This window comes from Styela clava, chromosome 6 (assembly GCF_964204865.1).
Source record: "Styela clava chromosome 6, kaStyClav1.hap1.2, whole genome shotgun sequence".
Lineage (NCBI taxonomy): Eukaryota > Metazoa > Chordata > Ascidiacea > Stolidobranchia > Styelidae > Styela > Styela clava.
Window position 1 is genome coordinate 11,537,625 of NC_135255.1, and position 19,016 is coordinate 11,556,640.

The 19,016-nt window shown below is 34.2% G+C and overlaps 1 protein-coding gene across 2 annotated transcripts in view; it reads left to right on the forward strand.

Moving 5' to 3' along the window:
- The window catches only part of LOC120330683 (uncharacterized), a 53,944-nt gene that overhangs the window by 29,269 nt on the left and 5,659 nt on the right, over positions 1-19,016 (forward strand). For both annotated transcript variants that reach the window (XM_039397567.2, XM_039397568.2), the window contains exons 10-23: positions 747-920; positions 4,146-4,353; positions 10,163-10,321; positions 11,014-11,129; positions 11,679-11,861; positions 13,267-13,499; positions 14,164-14,344; positions 14,487-14,583; positions 15,262-15,508; positions 16,404-16,491; positions 16,569-16,839; positions 17,201-17,284; positions 17,489-17,755; positions 18,383-18,656. In XM_039397567.2, the coding sequence (XP_039253501.2) occupies positions 747-920; positions 4,146-4,353; positions 10,163-10,321; positions 11,014-11,129; positions 11,679-11,861; positions 13,267-13,499; positions 14,164-14,344; positions 14,487-14,583; positions 15,262-15,508; positions 16,404-16,491; positions 16,569-16,839; positions 17,201-17,284; positions 17,489-17,755; positions 18,383-18,656 (2,582 nt within the window). The remainder of the gene's footprint in view (positions 1-746; positions 921-4,145; positions 4,354-10,162; positions 10,322-11,013; positions 11,130-11,678; positions 11,862-13,266; positions 13,500-14,163; positions 14,345-14,486; positions 14,584-15,261; positions 15,509-16,403; positions 16,492-16,568; positions 16,840-17,200; positions 17,285-17,488; positions 17,756-18,382; positions 18,657-19,016) is intronic.

Here is a 19,016-nt window from a genome sequence, read left to right on the forward strand (position 1 = left end):
TTGGAGACGCTATTGTCGAGCATTACTTCCGACTATAGGGATTGGATTCACATGCGGGGATTCTATTGAACGACCGAGATTCGCACATATTTAAACATATTTAATTGAAGAAATTGTTTGCCTTAAAAGATTCTCTCTTGCCTTGCCTTAAAAAATTTCTGCGCTACTAACTGCTTTGAAGCATGTTATAGGTAACTTGATTCAAAAGTTCGGGTTTAGAATTCAGATTTGATTTATTTAGCCACAGGGGTCACTGCCCGATAATCAGCTTTGGTTTCCCGCGGCTTCAATTCCTCGAGAAAACTGTATGCTTACTTTTTTTACTCGCATTTTGCATACGACTAACTTTTATTGGTTGGAAAAAATAAACTTAACTTGACTTAAAATTGTTGGTCGCAGAATAAGCACCGACACATTAAGGTGGACTTACAGTTCGAATGCACAACCGTTGATTCAGGAAAATCCCATTCTAAATAGTTGGATTTCATATAATTTGTATAATATCTTTTAATTATATTGTATCAAATTAATTTAGTTTTATTGTTTTAGCGTTTTACCCATTGTTATGATATTTCGAAATTTCAATCGAGTCAGCCCCATTTTACCAAAGTTTTAATTCTTTTTCCCGCATCACTAATTTAACGATCATCACATACGATTCATTCGAAACCGAATTGTTCTAGAAAATTTTCTCACATACAAAATAACTGAAGAGTTAACGGCTTCTTGAACTTATTTATTTTCAGGTTCAAGTCGCAGACGCAGGGGAATGGGCATGTCATGCTCGTAACGCCGCAGGATATACGCGTCGCGCTGTAAGAATCTTAGTCCGTCTGCCGGAACCAAACAGCATGGCTTTTTACCGGAAACCAGTGGACCAGTATGTCAAAAGAGGACATACAGCTATTTTTAACTGCGAGGTATTTTAATTTTTTATTACAATTTATTTTAAGAAGATAATATGTTATTTGTCGTGTTCTTCACACTTCTATTCAAATGGAAAATTGATTTACATGAGGTGGTATTCATGATCAAATAAACAATCGTGCTAGATTGCATTTGATAAAGCTATAATAGACGATTCTTTTGCGGTCAGTATTCATTTTAATACAACTGACAAAAATACGGCACACAATGAGAATGTATGATTTTAAAACGTACTATACCAATTCTGTGACGTCGGATCTCGTGGCGAATAGAAAAGGAAAGTATGACGTCATAGACACTTCGATATGACGTCATAATACCATTTTCAACGGATTAACGGAGGAAAATATATTTCAATCTCACTCTCCTCCATACTCTTGTGCACTAAGCTTGATTGCCAATTTTATCAAACAATCCATGTATGTAGGCATGTATAGGTAAACGGGCTAACATAGCAGATTCTGGAAAAAAACTGTTGAACGCATGTAAAAAAATCATACCAATGAAAGATACGATTTTTCATTTACAACCGAGAGATAGAGTAAAGCTTATAAAACTTATAATAAGCTTATCAAGCAAAAGGCACGGCTTTTTCTTTAGGATTTCAATGGAATGCTGTCATGGAAATATGTGACCATTGCACTTTGCAGATTTATATATCTGTTTCGTGACGGCATCTATGGCCACCACCACGCCCACCAGCATTCAGTTACTTGACTAATGCCATTGAGTCTATTGCTGGCATACACCGTATTTCACGGACCATAAGACGTATCCAAAAAAAATATTTTTTCAAAAGTCGATCGTGTGCCTTAAAAGTCGGTGGGTCTAAAAAGTTTGGATTAGGTAGTGCTTTGTGTTTTATTGGTTCTCCCTTAGTATGTGTACCAGGTTAGGGTTAGACCATAATTTTATTCCAATTTTCCCTATTTAAGTGCTATTACGAGTCGGGGAATGTTTATGTTAGCCAAGTGAATATATATACCTCCTGACGATCGGCTTGCCTCCCTTTACACAACAAATTCGTATCTTCAATTTGGTACACATACTTCTGGATCGCCTTTCATTTGCTACTCTGAAAACCAGTAATTGTACCAGTTGCGTCTTATTGGCCACTGGAGCAATTCATTGGACAAAACAACAATCTTAGTAATTTGTTGACTGTGCGCCCTATATGCGCCTTACGGTCTGTAATATACTGTAGTGTAGACAATAGACATCATCTCAAGATCGAACAAACACAAAAATACTTTCATTTTGTACAAGATGATATTTATTTTCAAGTAATTACAAACCACATGTATAAATATATGATCCATTTGTAAGGCTTCTAAGTTTTATGCCTGGTTCATCTTGTTCATAGATAGCACCTTAAAGAGACAATCGACAATCTATTACATCTTTTCAGCAAAGATAGTTTATTTTGATACTATTTCGCACGCGAATACAAGGTTTTTCATGTTTTGTATGAAGTTTCTGAAAGACTATAATAACATAATTTGACAAGAGTGGACACGCTGACTTTGCTTGATTGAATTTTGCTCAAAATGAAAGAGACGTATTCCAAGCTATCTCACGGTGTGGTAAATTAATCTCCTTCAAAATTGTGGAAATTTACCCCCTAACAATTACCGTAAAGTTTATTCCGTTATAAAAGAAGTAATCAAAACATTCACTATATCCCTATAAAAATTCTGATTGTTCACTAATATTTTTTGTATTACTTTATAAGTAGTAATGTCCCAGCTGTTGTTGCTTTGTGGAAAAAAATATCGGAAAATATTTGCATTATTCAAACTCTTGTGGATTCTGTAACTTGCTATATTGAGACTTACACTAATGCTACGTTTCCCAACTGGGAATAGACTCTTTCCAGGGGCGAATTTTGTTTTAAATTTGCTGTAGTGTTAGTAATATTCTTTAGTTGTTTATTATTACCATAATACTTATTTGTGCTATCGATTGGGTTTCTACAAGACCAACTACTTTTCCGTTTTCTATGCTTTTGCGTCGGTGGATCCGTATGCATATAATGCAAGGATGCTGTAGCAAGAGTGAAGATAACTATCCTGAGTAATTCAATAAATAGATAGGCTAGTCAGAGCCAAATTAAAGCCAAAATCACCTGTCAGCAACAATCCAGGTTTTTTTAAATGTGGAAGACAGTCATGCAGTACCTGCGAACATTCTGATGAAACGAAAGTAGCGACAAACAAACAAAAAACTATTCAACTAAAAATTACTCAAAAAATAACGTGCAATACGGAAAACGTCGTCTACTTGATAAGCTGTAAAAAATGTGGCATGCAGTACATTGGCGAAACAGGGAGGCATCTGAAATATCGTATTTCAGAACACATTAGAAGTATAAAATCAAAAAACAGAGACCTGGTCGTCGGTGCTCACTTCAACCAACCTGGACATTCACTGAAAGACTTTAATGTAATTGGAATTGAAAAACTGTTTCAAGACCATATTTACCGAAAAACTAAAGAATCATATTTCATTCACCTACTTGGAACGCATGAACCATTGGGAATGAACATTAAAGAAGTTTAGGGCATTTAGGAACATTTTATACACCGTATATTTTCGTAATTTTACCGAATTTTGTATTATTATATTTTTTTTTTATTTACTTTTTATTTTCCCCCATGTATTTTTTTAGTGCAGGTAATTAAAATACAATCACCAATTTATTTATCTTTCAAATCCCATTGTTGTGATTTGTTATGTTGCCATGACACCCATTTTATGAATGTGCATGAAACTTTCATGTGTTTTTTAATTTTAAATATTTATACTTAGTGTTGTTAATTAAATTTTCAATCACCACCTACATGAGTTCGTTAACTCACATTGTTATGATATTGTTTTGTTGCCATGGCACCCATTGTATAAATATGCTTGCAATTGCTGTTCTTGCTTTAGTTGAAATATGTATGTCTGAGGAAGTTTGACCGTGGTCAGACGAAACGTTACAGAAATATATTTGTGTTAGTGTGCAGCAAGACTATTTATTGAAATACTTATTTGTGCACGCATTAAAAACTACTTAAACTGTATAAAAACCACAGGCCGAGTTGCGCATAACACTAGCGAAGGAGGAATAAAGGCTGCTACTGTTAAATTTAGATAGAATTTAGGACACGCCTTTCCAGCCCCGCCCCGTTTTGTAGTAGAAAACAATTTATTTGACAAACTAAACTTTCGTTTAGATACTGGAACATCATTCTATGAATCTTAATATTACCTGGTTGAAGGACGGCGTTCGTGTTGATATCGGTGAAAAACGAAAAGTTGTAAAACGTTATCGTCTTGTTATTCGTCAAGTTCGAGATGAAGATGCAGGAGTGTATATGTGTATTGTAACAGTGCGAAGAGGTGGAAGAGAACTCAAAGCAAAAGCTGAACTAATGATAAAAGGTATGTACACGTTTTTCGTAGAACTACATCAATATACCGGAATAAGATTCTGAACTTACAGTCAGTCTTTGTTGGAAGCTTCGCTACAATGCTCAAAATCGTTCCTACTATGCTACCCCCTGAATGTAGGGCTGGGCATTTCGAATCAAATTTTTGAGTCGAATAGTGAGTTATTCGAATCGGTTCGGACGGGAATTTAAGTCGCCGCCATCTTGTTTTTTTTTTGTCCGCCCGCAGGTCGAGATGAATCTCTCATTTTTTTATTTATTTATGTCGAATTTTTAAAATTAAATTCCAACTTTACCTTTTTTCTTCCGAGTGAGTTATTGTTGAAATTAAGTTCCTTATTGTTTGTGAACACTCAGCGAACTGCCTGAATGATAGATTACGTGTTTTGACTTATTTTTGTGTCTGAAAACCCCAATAAAACAGTCAATACAACTACATATCGTCGAGGTATTCGAGATTCGATTCGAAAATAATATTCAGTTTGATTCTGAAATCATCTGATATTCGAAAATGTCGATCCTGATGGCTAAATGAGATGATTCGTGAGTTTGGCTCGACCTTGAGATTCGTCGGAATATAAATACTACGTCCATACTATATGGTGTTATGGTTATAGCTATACAGAACACAAAAGAAAAAATATTTTAGTACGAGTTTACCTTACCCTAAACTGTTCATTTAATGAAGCGTTCTCAGGAATTGACAGGAATTACCGTAACGTCTTCTGTTGAAATTTGAAAAAAAACGAACCCCCATATTACTAGAAAAATAGTTAGATAGTCAATCCCCATCATCATGTACTGGACATTTGAAAACGATGTAGTAGTTGACGGGAAATGTAGTTGTTGTTGTCTCAACTACATCAGAACTAATAATGCAGATAGAACTAATAAACAATGCTAACGACAACAACAAGCTTTAAGCACTGAAAATTTCCAAGCGATTGATCCAGTAGTTCAAGAGAAAAGCGAATTTTTTCACGGCAACAACATAATAACAAAACTGTCCATAGATCCACTTCGTGACCATTGATGTAAATGGAACGGAATGAGAATACATTGGAGGATGGACTTTTGTCATCAGTCGTGGTTAAATGTTAATAAAAACAGTTTTATTATAAAACATTTGGAAATTTGTTGCCAATGATTGTAAAAATTGGGTTAGACATGTCGAATGCATTACGAAAAGAGATTGATGGTAACGTTAGAATACATGTAAATATACTACTTCTTCATCTGGGCATAAGCTATTGAATTAAATTTTTGGAAAGTATCAAACTGTATTTAAGTATCAAAATATTATATAGTTTCTATTTACATCAGGCAATTTTTGGTCGTAGATTACAGAAATTGGTCGTTTGACTAGACTGTTTACTATTTCTGAACTTGGGTAAAAAGTAAATAAAAACTTACAGTAATTTTTTTAATAATTTTTTGCGCGTGTGTGCCTTGCTTTTTAAAAAGCGTCGTTAGTTACCTCAAACAACAATGAAAAACAAATATTCTGTCTGGCTGTCAGACAAACACATTAAACAATGAATGTTATCTTTATACCACAATAGATTAAGATTATCGCAAATTTTTTCCACAACAATAAAGCCATCGTCTTATGATGCGTAATTGCTATTTATAATACAGAATGTCATGCATATGCGGCAAGAATGATAATCTGGCGTAAAGAAATGCCTAGAAAAGAAAGTTACGATTTTTGGCGTACAATATATTTCTTGTTTTCTATTATCCAATTAACTATGGTTGTAGCGTGGTTTTATGTGAACATGCATAAGCCATTAAAGACGACATGTGGTTCAAAAATTTTTAATCATGGCTTAATAATTAAAATATCTTCAAAAAACAATGAATTTTTTTGTCTTTTTTCACAATAATGTATTCAAATCTTCTTCGGAACAGGACAAACTAGTATAACCACAATCTGATTTGACTACAAGGATTGGAATATTAAAAAAATAGACAAGGATGATATACAAGAATAAGTTCAGATTAACAGGTTTTACAGTGATCCTACCAATACCACAACACTTCCAAAACACAAGTCTTTTTGTTTCCATACATACAGGAATAGTTGTGCTAAGGTTATTTTTGAGATATAAAAAGGTGTTTGTTTAAAATGTTGATTGACGTTAAAATGTTGTTGGTGTTCCTATGGTGAGCGTAATGTACTTTGAAATGGTTGTGAAAGTTTCTTGAATGAAACTAGAATATTGTCATGGTTTTATTATTAATATTATTAAGTGTTATTTATTATTGTGAGCGACAAAAAACAGTATAGTTCGATTATTTTAGGATTATTAGCTTTGTTGGATTAACTTTTTTAAAAAATATTTTATGAGCAAAAAATAAATCAAATATACAAAGCGCAACAAAAAATAGAGAAAAAGAATCCCCGTACGTCAGAACATAACAATTTTCTTTTATTATTCTAATTTATTATGGCATTACGGAATATTACAAAATAATAAATTTGTTTAAAAATAATTTTTGAAGAAAAGAATTATTTTCCCTAGAAAGACATGACTAAATAGTTATCAAGTTGTATATTTTCTTAGAAAAGACAAGATATTAAATTGAATACACAGGTATATAAAATCTTAAGTTTCTCTTAATTAGAAGTATACTTGCGATTTTATGACGCGCTGATACCTATTTATCACCCTGATACTATCTCCTTCAAATATTATTTTAACTGTTGCACGCTGATACAAAGCAATATTAAAACAAAGAAAAGTGTTTATCAGACGATGTCATAGGAATTGGTATTAAATACTGGGAACATCTTAAAATGTAAAAATATATAAAAATTCGAAAAAATCAAAGTTATCAAAAATGCATCAGACTAGAAAACTTTGTTGGAAGATCACGTGAAGAAGTATTATCTAGATTCTAGAGATTCATATCAGGTGATAAACTACAATTGTGGCGGACTCATTTGTATCACAATAAGTTAATTTATAGGTCAGCTTTCAAAATGGAGAAAATTTAGATGAAACCGTCAATTCTTCACACTTGTGTACAATCCGGGTTACAAATGAATCATTTGATTAAAAACCACAAAGCATATAATAACGAAAGTTCGACTCGCTCCAATATTTTTCTTTGTCTAATTTTGTGGCATTCGAATATGTAGTGAGTTTTTGCACCCTGAAACCTGCTCGTATTTAAACTCAAAAATTTTGATTTTGAGTTCCAAACTCTGTTGGTATGATGTACCACAACTAATATTTTTATTATTCAAACTGTTGGTAAGTTGCATCCTATTAGTCATAATAATCGCCATCATCCTATCTTACTAGAAAATAGATATATTTCTATATTATCTTCGACAAACTATGGAGAACGAATGAGTCTCTGAAGAAGCCCTTTACACATTTACCACGGTGAAAATGATGTTTCTTGTCCATACTAATTTTGTGGGGAATGTTGGGAGAACTGTGTAATTTGAGCTTTCTTCGCGAGCAAGCCTTTTTCCTATAATGCCACTCATAATCATATTATAGAGTGTAATAATGTTCAAAAATCTATTTTGAGCATAGATATTATTTATTGGATGGTATAAGTAAAGCAAGATAATTGTTAAAGCAACATATTTCTGAATGATTGGCAATACAAATGGGTTGCACAATTACTATACTCAAATAAAAGTATTTTTTTTATTTTGAAACTGCTTAGCTTCCCCCATTTTTGTATCACATTTTTACAATGTAATTTCTCATATGGCAAATACCATTTTACCTTATAAATAATAAGCAATGCTATTTATCACTCTAAAAGTGAAAATTGTTCTGATCAAAAATGGGCAATTATAATAAACTTGTTGACATTAGTCGAAGTCACTAAATTTGATACTATTTTTTTAATATGTGCTTTATTTATACTCTTTATATACTATATTATATACACTTTATTTATTTTTAACGAAACATTTGCTGCATTTCTATCTGTTACCTCCCAATCGATATTCCGTATACTTAATTATTATAACACGTTATTTGGGCAAAATATCACAGCTAATTCTGTTATTAATCTCGTTATGGTAAAAATGTGGGTTGCACATATAATAGACCGTTTCATGTTGATACCATAACATGAACTTGGGTGATGAAGCAGTGTGCAAACAATTAGTCAGTCTATAAAATGTCATTTGGTAAGATGTATGGCAATATTTAAAGTGTCAAATTTCACAAGAACGTTTTTTCTCTTTTAAAAACATGTCGAATATTTTAAGCCATACTTAATCCAAATCAATTTAATTTTGCTGAAAAATAATCCGCAGAAAATGAAATAACAAACTCAATTTCTGGTATAGAATACTGTTCAAAATAATATACAATTTTTATTTGATTTCATAGTGATTAAACCGATGTCTAAATTTGCTAAAACCAGAATTCAAAATGTACAAAAAAAAAAAACCAACTGTAAAAAACTAATTGTATAATGGGGGTATAATAAATACCTGCTGTATTGTAAATGAAATCAGCTGGTAAAATTGCAGAATGTCTTATCAAGATAATACCTATTTACGACAGCGCAATTATACTATAAATTGTTAGAGCGTATTACGAAATATACTTTTATTATTAAATTGCAAATAACGAGCTTCCAGAGTGTGTAATATTTCATGGCTGAACTTATAACATTTGAATGGTGATATACTGTGTAGTTGGTGATAAATATATTTAAATGTACTGCACCAATGTACTCATCCGTACCATCGTCCCTATGGTTTTAGGCTAATGGCAGCCCTGTCTATCGGTAAGCCGTCTTTTAATTGCGCGGCAAAGTCGTGGCCCATGAAAGGGGGTATGTAAGAGACATTCTCTCATGAAGCATCCAATATCAGATACTGGATCTCACCTGATACAGTCAAGTAGGGTAAAGTGCTCGTATAGAATCATCTGTCAAACGATTAAATTTTTATCTAGTAGTTCATGAACTTTTAAAAACATAACATTGACGAATTTTAATCCTTTAAAAACACATTAACGTGTTTCAATTCTCACACACGAAGCTTTGTTTTTAAATTGTAGAAATTTCGACTCTGAGTAATATGATAGATTATAACCATACTTCGGATAGTAAATGACATAATAAGCACTATTCAAATAGGTTCAAAATTTAAAATCATTAAAAGAGTTTACATGGATTTTCAAAATTGTCAAGAAGTGATCAATGTCTAACAATATCAAGTTAAATATACTTTAAACAGCAACATACCGTCTGTTAAATAATTTCCATACGTAAGGAGAAATTCGTATTTGACTATACGTTATACTTATACAAACTACATAATCTTACGAACAGTTTGAGCTTGAAAACTTTGTGTTAATGGACTTTGATGACTTCCAACGTATCGTTACCACCCTGATAAGATTTCGTCAACCAAACTCGCCTTTTCTATTTCAAGAACCAATTTTGTTGTGCTATTTCAGAATGTTCTTGAAAATCGTGCAATCTTAGTATGAATTCAATTAATAATAGTTGGGCTAAAATAAGAGAAATTTTTATGTAAAAACCGTTTTGACTGTCAAAGGGTTTAACACAGCAGATGAGAGTGAGACTCAACTTTGTATGGAATTGTTAGGTTGAACCTTTTCTAAAAATGGTCGTTCGTTCCACTCATCTTCAACGTGACTTATAACTTTAGGCTAAAAAATCTGAAAAACAAAGCGGGATCATTCGTGAATGGTACGTGTGCTGTCAAGATATATTTCCTATTATTCTCGTACAATTGTATACGTCTTATTTTGGTCTTTTAATTTACTTATATTATTATAATACTCAAGGTCAAATGTTGCCGTGGTCAGACTGGTCTTCGTGCAGTGCGTCGTGCAATGAAGGATTCATGTTCAAAAAACGAACATGCACAGGAATTCCTGCAAACGATAGAACATGCCACGGAAAACTTGTGCATATCAAGAAATGCAGCACTCAAGTTTGTCCAGGTAATTTTGTTTGAGGTATATAACAAAATTTCAAAATTTTTCAGCAACTCCATTAAATAAAAATTGCATGATGCATTCTATCTTAGTAAAACATTTTTTGCATATTTCTATTTTTCGTTGAATGACCGATGGACAATTCTCACTCCATGCCCGTCTCTTGAAATCTAAACTACTTTTCAGTTAGCGGAAGAAGAATTCGGCTCGTCCATCTTTCCAAAGTGCAAATTTACATAAGTTTACCTCCAATATGATGACTGTTTGTTTAAAATAGATATAAAAAAAAATGAGAAAACTCACCACAAACTTCTAATGTGAGCTTGTTATTTGAAGATCATTAGAAATGTGAAGAAAAGTTCCGTTTTGAGACTCTATATCCTAAAAGGCTCTTGTTTGAAATATATTCACTGAAAGCGTCCTTTCTTAAAGGGATTTCCCCAAGTAAGGCGTATGAAAAAAATAAGCATAGGTTCTCTGGGATAAAAATGTGAACTCGAATTGCAATGCGAAAATGACGTATTATCGCAAACTTTAGTAATATGAATTATGTTGTAAAATTAACGTTGACAAAATTTACTTTTTTGTATTTTGAAGTGACTCGTGACTTTTTCATACGCGCCTTGCCACGCGATTTAAATTGTTTCAAATGAATAAATTTTATGCATTTATTCTTCAAGCTCTTTTATAATACTCAGGTATATGCTCAGCAGTAGGGGATCCACATTATACTACATTTGACGGAAGACGATTCAATTTTCATGGAGATTGTGGATATGTTTTATCACATGATGCAAGCGGAAACGAATTCAAAGTAAGCCAGGCATAATAGCACTGCTGTTAGGTTGAAATAACAGTCCACCATATTGAATAAATAGCCGATCGGGTACCAAGATACAATCTTCAATCTGGAGCAGGATTCTGAGGAAAACATGATATTTTCCTTTACATTTCATAATATGAAATCAAAATAGCAAAATAAAACTATTCGTCATTGTGATCTAGTCTAGTGTGCAAAAGACAACAAAACAAGCTCGACTTTTTAAACCATGTTACATGCATAGCATAATATGTTGTTCATATGGACAAATCATATTATTTACCGTACTTCGAAGAATTAGGTTATCAGTTGATCAAATCTAATAGAACGTTTGACACTGTTATTCGGTCGTATCTCACAGAGGTTTTACAAAGGCCACGTCCTATAAATCTTTAAATTCAAGGTTCCTTCATCCATATTAGACAGCGTCCAAGCTGAGACCACTCGTAAATACCAAAATTGGCAGGCTTAACTCGAAGGCGTACACAAATTCTAGTCAAACCATCAGAACGGTAAAGGATTTTACAATCACAATTATTATAGGTCCTTCTCTACAACGGAAGATGTGGACCTCGTTTAAGCTGCCTCAACAGTGTGACCATAATTTTATCTCTAACGGGATTAGCAGCTGTTGTCGATATCCAACGTGGTGGATCGGTGACTGTGAACAGTGCTCATGTCACTCTGCCGTATACAATTGCTGGCGATTCACTTACTATTGACAAGGTAAACTGAAAGGTAAAATATGTAGAAATATAAGTGATGTGAGATCGGTTAAACGGAAATAAAAAAAAATAACAGTAACTTTATTGCCCGATATCTCATGTATGACGGTATAGGATTGTACATTGCATATTAGATCATTTCCGCCGTAGGATGTAGCCTACTGGTATACAGCAAAACACTTTAAGACATAAGAGCAATGCCCAATTATACGGACACGCAAGACAAAACAAATCTTCTAGATTACCGGTAGCCTACCTCCAGCTCAACAAAAAACTCCCGTCTTCGAGTTCTTTACATTTCACAATAACTCACCGTACCTAGTCTACATCAATCTACTTATCGGTATCAAATAATTTCCGACTCTCGCGTAGCACATGTTTTCAAAATTAGAACGGAAGATAGCCGTTACGTTGCTCATAAAAACGTGTTCCAACGAATGAAAAATAAAACAGCGTATTTTAGATATAAATATTTTAGAAATATATATCAGATCTCATGGGGTTCTTAGGAAATTCAGAAACGAAGAAAAGTAATAGTCCCCTACCGACAACAACAATCTTTAACCACTGGAAATGTCAAATAAATTGGTCCAGAAAGTGAAGAGAAAATCGATTTATTCATAACAACAATAATATAACGAGAATATCGGTCGGAGACCGAAGATTTATCGATCGAAGGTCAGAGGATCCCCAAAACAGCGCTCTTACTTCATAGTGACACTGTGTGTCCCATCACTAATTAATTATTAACTCGCTAATTATACGACATAATTCATCGAAAATCAATAGGCTTCTGATTCGAGCTATGATTAATGCACATGCAAAATTAGGAGCAGATTCAACCTCGTTTTCGTGAGATATCGCGTGCATCTAACAGACAGACAGACATACAGCCAGACAGACAAATACCTATCAACATACTTACCGATTGAAATCGATAAGTAAAAAGTACTACATCCGACAAGATCACCAGCAACAATACGAAAACGATCCGTATATATGTACACTTTAAGTCCAAAAAACAGTATAGTACTTTACGGCTCCACCGCGACATCCGGAGGTTGAGCATTTTCATATCTTCGATTGATGCGAAAATCATCTGCTAACTATAATGCAATATGAGAATTAGACAATTTTGGGAGATTCGTTTATTTATTTGTGTTACTATACTTTAAAAAACATTCTCGCCTACCGTGTACTGTATATCGTCAACTTTTTCGTATCTTCATAAATCTCCCGTTCTGTTACACAATTCAGCTAAATAAATAAATTGTTTACTGCGTTATATAACAAATGTTCAAATTCAGTTTCTAAATTGTTTTTCAAATTACTTGAATTCTGAGTTTTTTCGAAAACTGTTTGAAAACAATTCACATATCTTTAACCGTTTAAATATTTTCACACAGATTGGTTTGTACATTGTTTTAACTGCTGGGAATGATTTTGAGTTAAAATGGGCTCTACCGCATCGCCTCTACCTCACGATAGGTCCCAAATACTTCGGTCGCACACAAGGATTTTGCGGGAATTACAATGGGGATCCAACGGACGATAATATTTTAAGATCCGGTCGACCTGTGAGTTCAGATCTCGAATTTGGACTCAATTGGTCTCTGTCCGAAGGCACAATTGATTACAGGTTGGCGAATTTAATGTTTTCCATTTTTATTATTTCCTATGTGCATGTTAAGACTACTAATACATCCATATAATGAACACTACCATCTAGAAGCAGCATAGATTCATTTTATTGTATTTTTATGGGATGTATCAAGTAATCAGAGTCCAGTGTGTCCTTAGGAACAAGATGGCGCACAACCTCAACCCTAACCTGATAAACATACTATTTTCAGGTTGTGCGCCATCTTGGTGCACATACTCCAGAAGCTCCCAAAAAAAGTACATAGATAATCAGTTGAATGCCCTTGTTCATCAAAATAGGCCAAAATTATTAGGCTTCAGTTGCGACACCGAGTCATGCCTCAACAAAATACCAGAAGTACGACGCTGAGGCTTATATGAAATATTGCTATCCTTAACTACACTGCCTTATTTAAACAAGGAGCAATACCCAAATATTGGGCACGAAGACAAAAGATCATATATAAAAAAAAAAACTATAAATTACAATAGAAACGTAAAATTTTAGGTAAAATATCAGACAGTTTTGCAAAATAGTCCATGTACACGCTTCGTGTCAACAAAATTATATTTTATTTTTTTTATTTTGGATTCCTGAACAAAATATAACATTACAACTCAATTTCAATTGTAACTAAATTTTTCTGTTGTATATTTCACAGCTGCTCTGTATTTCGACAACTTTCTCGTCCGTGCGACCGGGATAAATACTTGAGGGAAACAGCAATTGGAGCTTGTAGCTTTCTATTAGACCAGTCTTCATTTGGTCCTTGTCATAAAAAAGTGCTACCGGGACCATACATAGAATCATGCAAGTTCGACGTGTGTAGCACTTCAATTAAAGTTAGTCTCCTTTTACAGAATAATTTACCAAGCATGGATCAGAGATGAAGCGTGTCGTCGAGGTACGCTTCATCTCTAGCCCATGCTTGGCAAAGTACTATAAAATTCGACTTCAGTTTACATTTTTTTTTATTTCTAACAGAGAACGAGTATATATTTCTGTGTTGCATTATCAGCATACGCAGACGAATGCCTTAGAAAAGGAGTTATATTGAATTGGAGAACGGAAGATATTTGCAGTAAGTGTAATTTGCTATTATATTTACAGTTCTTTGTCACAATGGTCGGATATCTAGCTTGTAACAGTTTATTTTACGACTAATTGGCCAATCTAAATCTGAGAGAAAAAGTATTCAGCACATATAGTGGATTTCAAGACAAAATGACGGATGTTAAAATTTGAAAAAAAAAATTATTTGAAGCTGGTTTACTAATCAAAGTTTGAAGCAATTTATAGTACCAGAGTATTTTAATAAAAAGTTGAGAAGGTATTTGAAAATATACAGTATGTTATCTTCATTTTTCAAACAAATCATTTTTTTCTTGTTCCGTCTTTTTGGGTATATTCCTCGTTATTACATAATCACTGTTCCGCATTTGATTTGGCCCACCGAAGTGTTTTGTCCGACCCACTTATGTCTACTGAAATTACGACTATAGTTTTATGGGTATAAATTCCCGTTGAAAATTTCCAAAAAACACGTCATAATGACCCCGATTGTTACATTGTGCTTATTATTATACAAACGTTAGCTGCTGGACTAGCTTTATTTTTAAGCCTCCGGCCCAGTAACCAAGTCTATTACCTGCTGTAACTTGCCCACTCAGAAAAGTAATTGCACATCCCTCCTATACTCGAATACCAGCCTATTCTACCTCCCAAACCTCTTAATTAAAACAATTAATTCTTCTTACAGAGGAGCATTGTTCATCCGGCAACGTTTACAAAGAATGTGGGCCGAGATGTGTTCGATATTGTCCCGGCGTTATAAACGATTCCGGAAAAATATGCGCCTCTAATGAGAGATGTGTAAGCGGATGCCACTGTCCCGACGAGATGGTTTTACACGAAGGAAAATGTATAAACTTTGAACAATGCCCGTGTGTTGACGCTGGTACACAATTTGCAAACGGTACAAGTCACAACAGAAATTGCGAGAAATGGTATGAAAATACTAATAATTATGTAGAATTGTAGATACTAAATAGGCTATTCAGTATTGTTGGAATTCATGTATTCAACATAGCTCTAAAAAAGACTCTAGACAAGGGTTTAGATAGGATTACCGAAACATAGTACGAAAAAATGTAGATAGGCTATGATTCAGTATTGTTCAAATTTGTGTCTTTAACATGGCTCCGAACAAGTTTTCAGACAAGAAGTCTAGGAAATCAGTTCATAGAGAACTGCTGTATTTTTGAGACGAATTGAATCTTGCGGTTTGGAATATAACCTGCTTTTTCATTACATCCTGTTTAAGATGTACAAAAAGAAAATTTAAAATATAAAATTAACTATTGAAAATGAGACAACGTAATGCAATTTACTTTACTATGTTGCTGTATTTTGTTTGACTGCACTTATCTGAATCAAGCAAAATATCTATACGATCGTAATTCTGAGGTAATGTATATCAGGAGTGTGCAACAGGCAATCAGCGGGTCACAACCTGGCCAGCCAAGCCTTTTAATGTGTCCCTCAGATTTTTCCACATCAAGCATAAAATCCTAATTCGACAGTTTATGTTTGCTTACGCCTTACATGGATAAAATACATAATTTTTTTGCGCTTGTCGTTAAATCTTCCGCTATTTTGCCCGGTGCATTTATTACTGCGAGCCTAAGTATGTTCTCTTCTCTTGCCTTTCGCGCTAAATTTTTTGTGTGGCCCTGCTAAATGTCTGAATTTGGTTATATGGCCACCGACAAAAAATGTTTCACAACCTGATTTAGATATTGCTTTTCATTTTTTGGGTGACAAAAGAGCCGCTGTTGAATATTTTTTTACAATACAATACAATACTAAATTTTCTCTTAATCGTAAGCTTTTATTTTCCAGCATTTGCTACAATGGACAATGGAAATGTTCTTTCAATAAAGATTTATGTGAATTTCCCTCCTCGCTCATTCGTACACCAGTATCGCAGGTAAAAAAAATATTTTACGATCCATATTTATTCTTCAGTGTACATTATCAACTATAACTTCCATTATTTTCCTGCAGATTGTACCATCGGGGTACTCTGTGTCATTTTGTTGTGAAGCTGCTGGGATACCAACCCCAACTGTTGAGTGGTTCAGAGATGGACGTTTAATACCTCCTCAAACTGAGTCCGAAGATGACCCAAAATCTAGCGGCCCTGTCATATACGGACACTCAAAGGCTTATTTGACGATGAAAAATATAAGCAAAATAGAGGAAGGGATTTATACTTGCAAGGCTTCTAATTTATTAGGATCACAAATGTCGGATCCGGCTGTATTGAGAGTAGTAGGTAAGTGGAACTTATCAGTGGCCGTGATGGCAAGCAAACTTCTGTAACAGTTCTTCAAAAGCAAAAACGCAAAACAAGCATATACCCTTTTTGGCGCTCCAGAAGTTTGTGTACCAATATGGTACTAGGTAACTAATTTTGAACTCGTAAAAGAACTAAAATACGGTAAAAAGGAAAAAGTTATGCTCTAACCCTAACCTGGTACACACGATAGTACCCCTTTTTTGCATGAACTATCGAAGATTAATTTTTTTATGAGACGTTCTCAAGTCCCCAGTTTGAACAAAATGTTGTAAAGCTGCCACTAATACATAAGATTTTTTTTTTTTTTTGCATTCAAAAATACTCATATATTTTACAGAACCATGGACTGCGACATGCAATCCAATACCCAGCAGAAGAACCCTGAATTTGCCAGATGGGTGCTATGTAGCCAGATCCCGAGGTATTAAAATTATTTCTTCTTCTCGTGATATGATAGAAACGTTTTATTTAATTAAAGCCGATATTAGAATTCTTTTTACAATTCAGGCTAGGTCTTATTTTCGGGGAAACACGGTACTTCTTGTATTACCAAGCCTCCTCTTGTCTCATAATATGTAAGTAGGAAATGAGGAAATTAATTAATTCTCTGTTATTAAAATTTTAGAAGACACACTCAACGTTGGGCAATGCATTGGTCTTCCCTGCTTTTACGATAATCCAGAATTAGAAGACAGCCACAGAAGATCATCAAGAAAATGCGGAAGAACAAGACAATGTTGTCGCCCCTCTGTGACGTCACCAGTAACAGTCAACTGTAGTCATATGTTGTATTCCGCTTCATTTGTCGTCACTACAGTACAGAAGTGTGCCTGCTCGTCATGTGAAGACAGGGTTACCGTTGTAGAGGGGGCATTGAAAACTGCTATAACGGGTATATTCTTTTTTATGGCGTTTCATCTTCGCTTTGAGCTATGCTTTGGGAAAGCAGCGCTTTTTTCAATTTATTTTTAGAGTTTCAATGAATCCGATGTAATTTGACGTGGGAGATATATTGTGTAAATTCTAGTACTCCCGTAGTATGTGTGCCAGGTTAGGGTTAGGCCATAATTTTATTCCGATTTTCCTTATACTAGTTCTATTACGAGTTTGGCGATTGTCTGTGATAGCCAAGTGAATACACCCCCTGGTGATCAGTCCCGTTACACAACTTTATGTAAAGTAGGCGAACAAAATCAGTTACCTACATATTGGTACACATACATTATGGGCGCCTAAAATTTTTCTTTTCCCGTTTCATTGCTATTTTAATCTGAACAGAAAAAGGATATTTTAAGCGTTTTGACTATTATGCTAACATAGGAAGATATATATACATAGATAAAAACGAAAACACGGTGAATGCAATAAAAGATGTGCTTCTGTAGCGAGTAATCCGTTATTGTGAATTCACTCCAAAATGACGCTTGCGAGCATAGGATATCGAATACATAGGATAAAGTTTAATAAATAACAAATAGAAGTTTTTATAACATTTCAACCTTCATCCCTTTATTTTCAGGCGAACTACTTCGACACGTCAAAATCATGCACCAACTCAGAGTAGTAGGTTACACATCAAGTACTGGATCGTTTCGTATATCATTTGCCTCTTTGCCTGAAGATATTCGTTACGTAACTCTTACCTTTGATGACGTCATATTTAAAAGATTTCCTTCTACAGTCAAAAATTTACCCGTTATTTTTGGTGACGTCACAATCCACACCGTCCAAGTGAATGGAAGATCGTACAGAAAACGGTTTGACGCTAGTTTGGGACTTAAATATATGTTCAGGTACGGGGAAATTATTAAAGACATGAAACATTATTTTAGAGGCTAAGACCCCAAGAAGTGAATGTCTATTATTTTTTTCGAGTACAAGGAGGTTTGGTCCAGTCTAACCCTGACATGGGCAAAATAAGGCCCGCGGACTAAACCCGGCCCGTTGGCTAATTCAATTTTGCCCGCCTGATGCTGCCACAACCAAACTAAAACCAAATTTTGATGTTTTAGCTAAAAAAAAATAGCTCAAGGAATTAGTTGACATTGTGATTAAATTTAGTTTTGCCACGAGGCCTTGTTTTCCAGCTCGCATAAAACGATAAGTCTAGGCTAGCTTTATAAACCAGGCCACGGTATAACACAAGACATTCA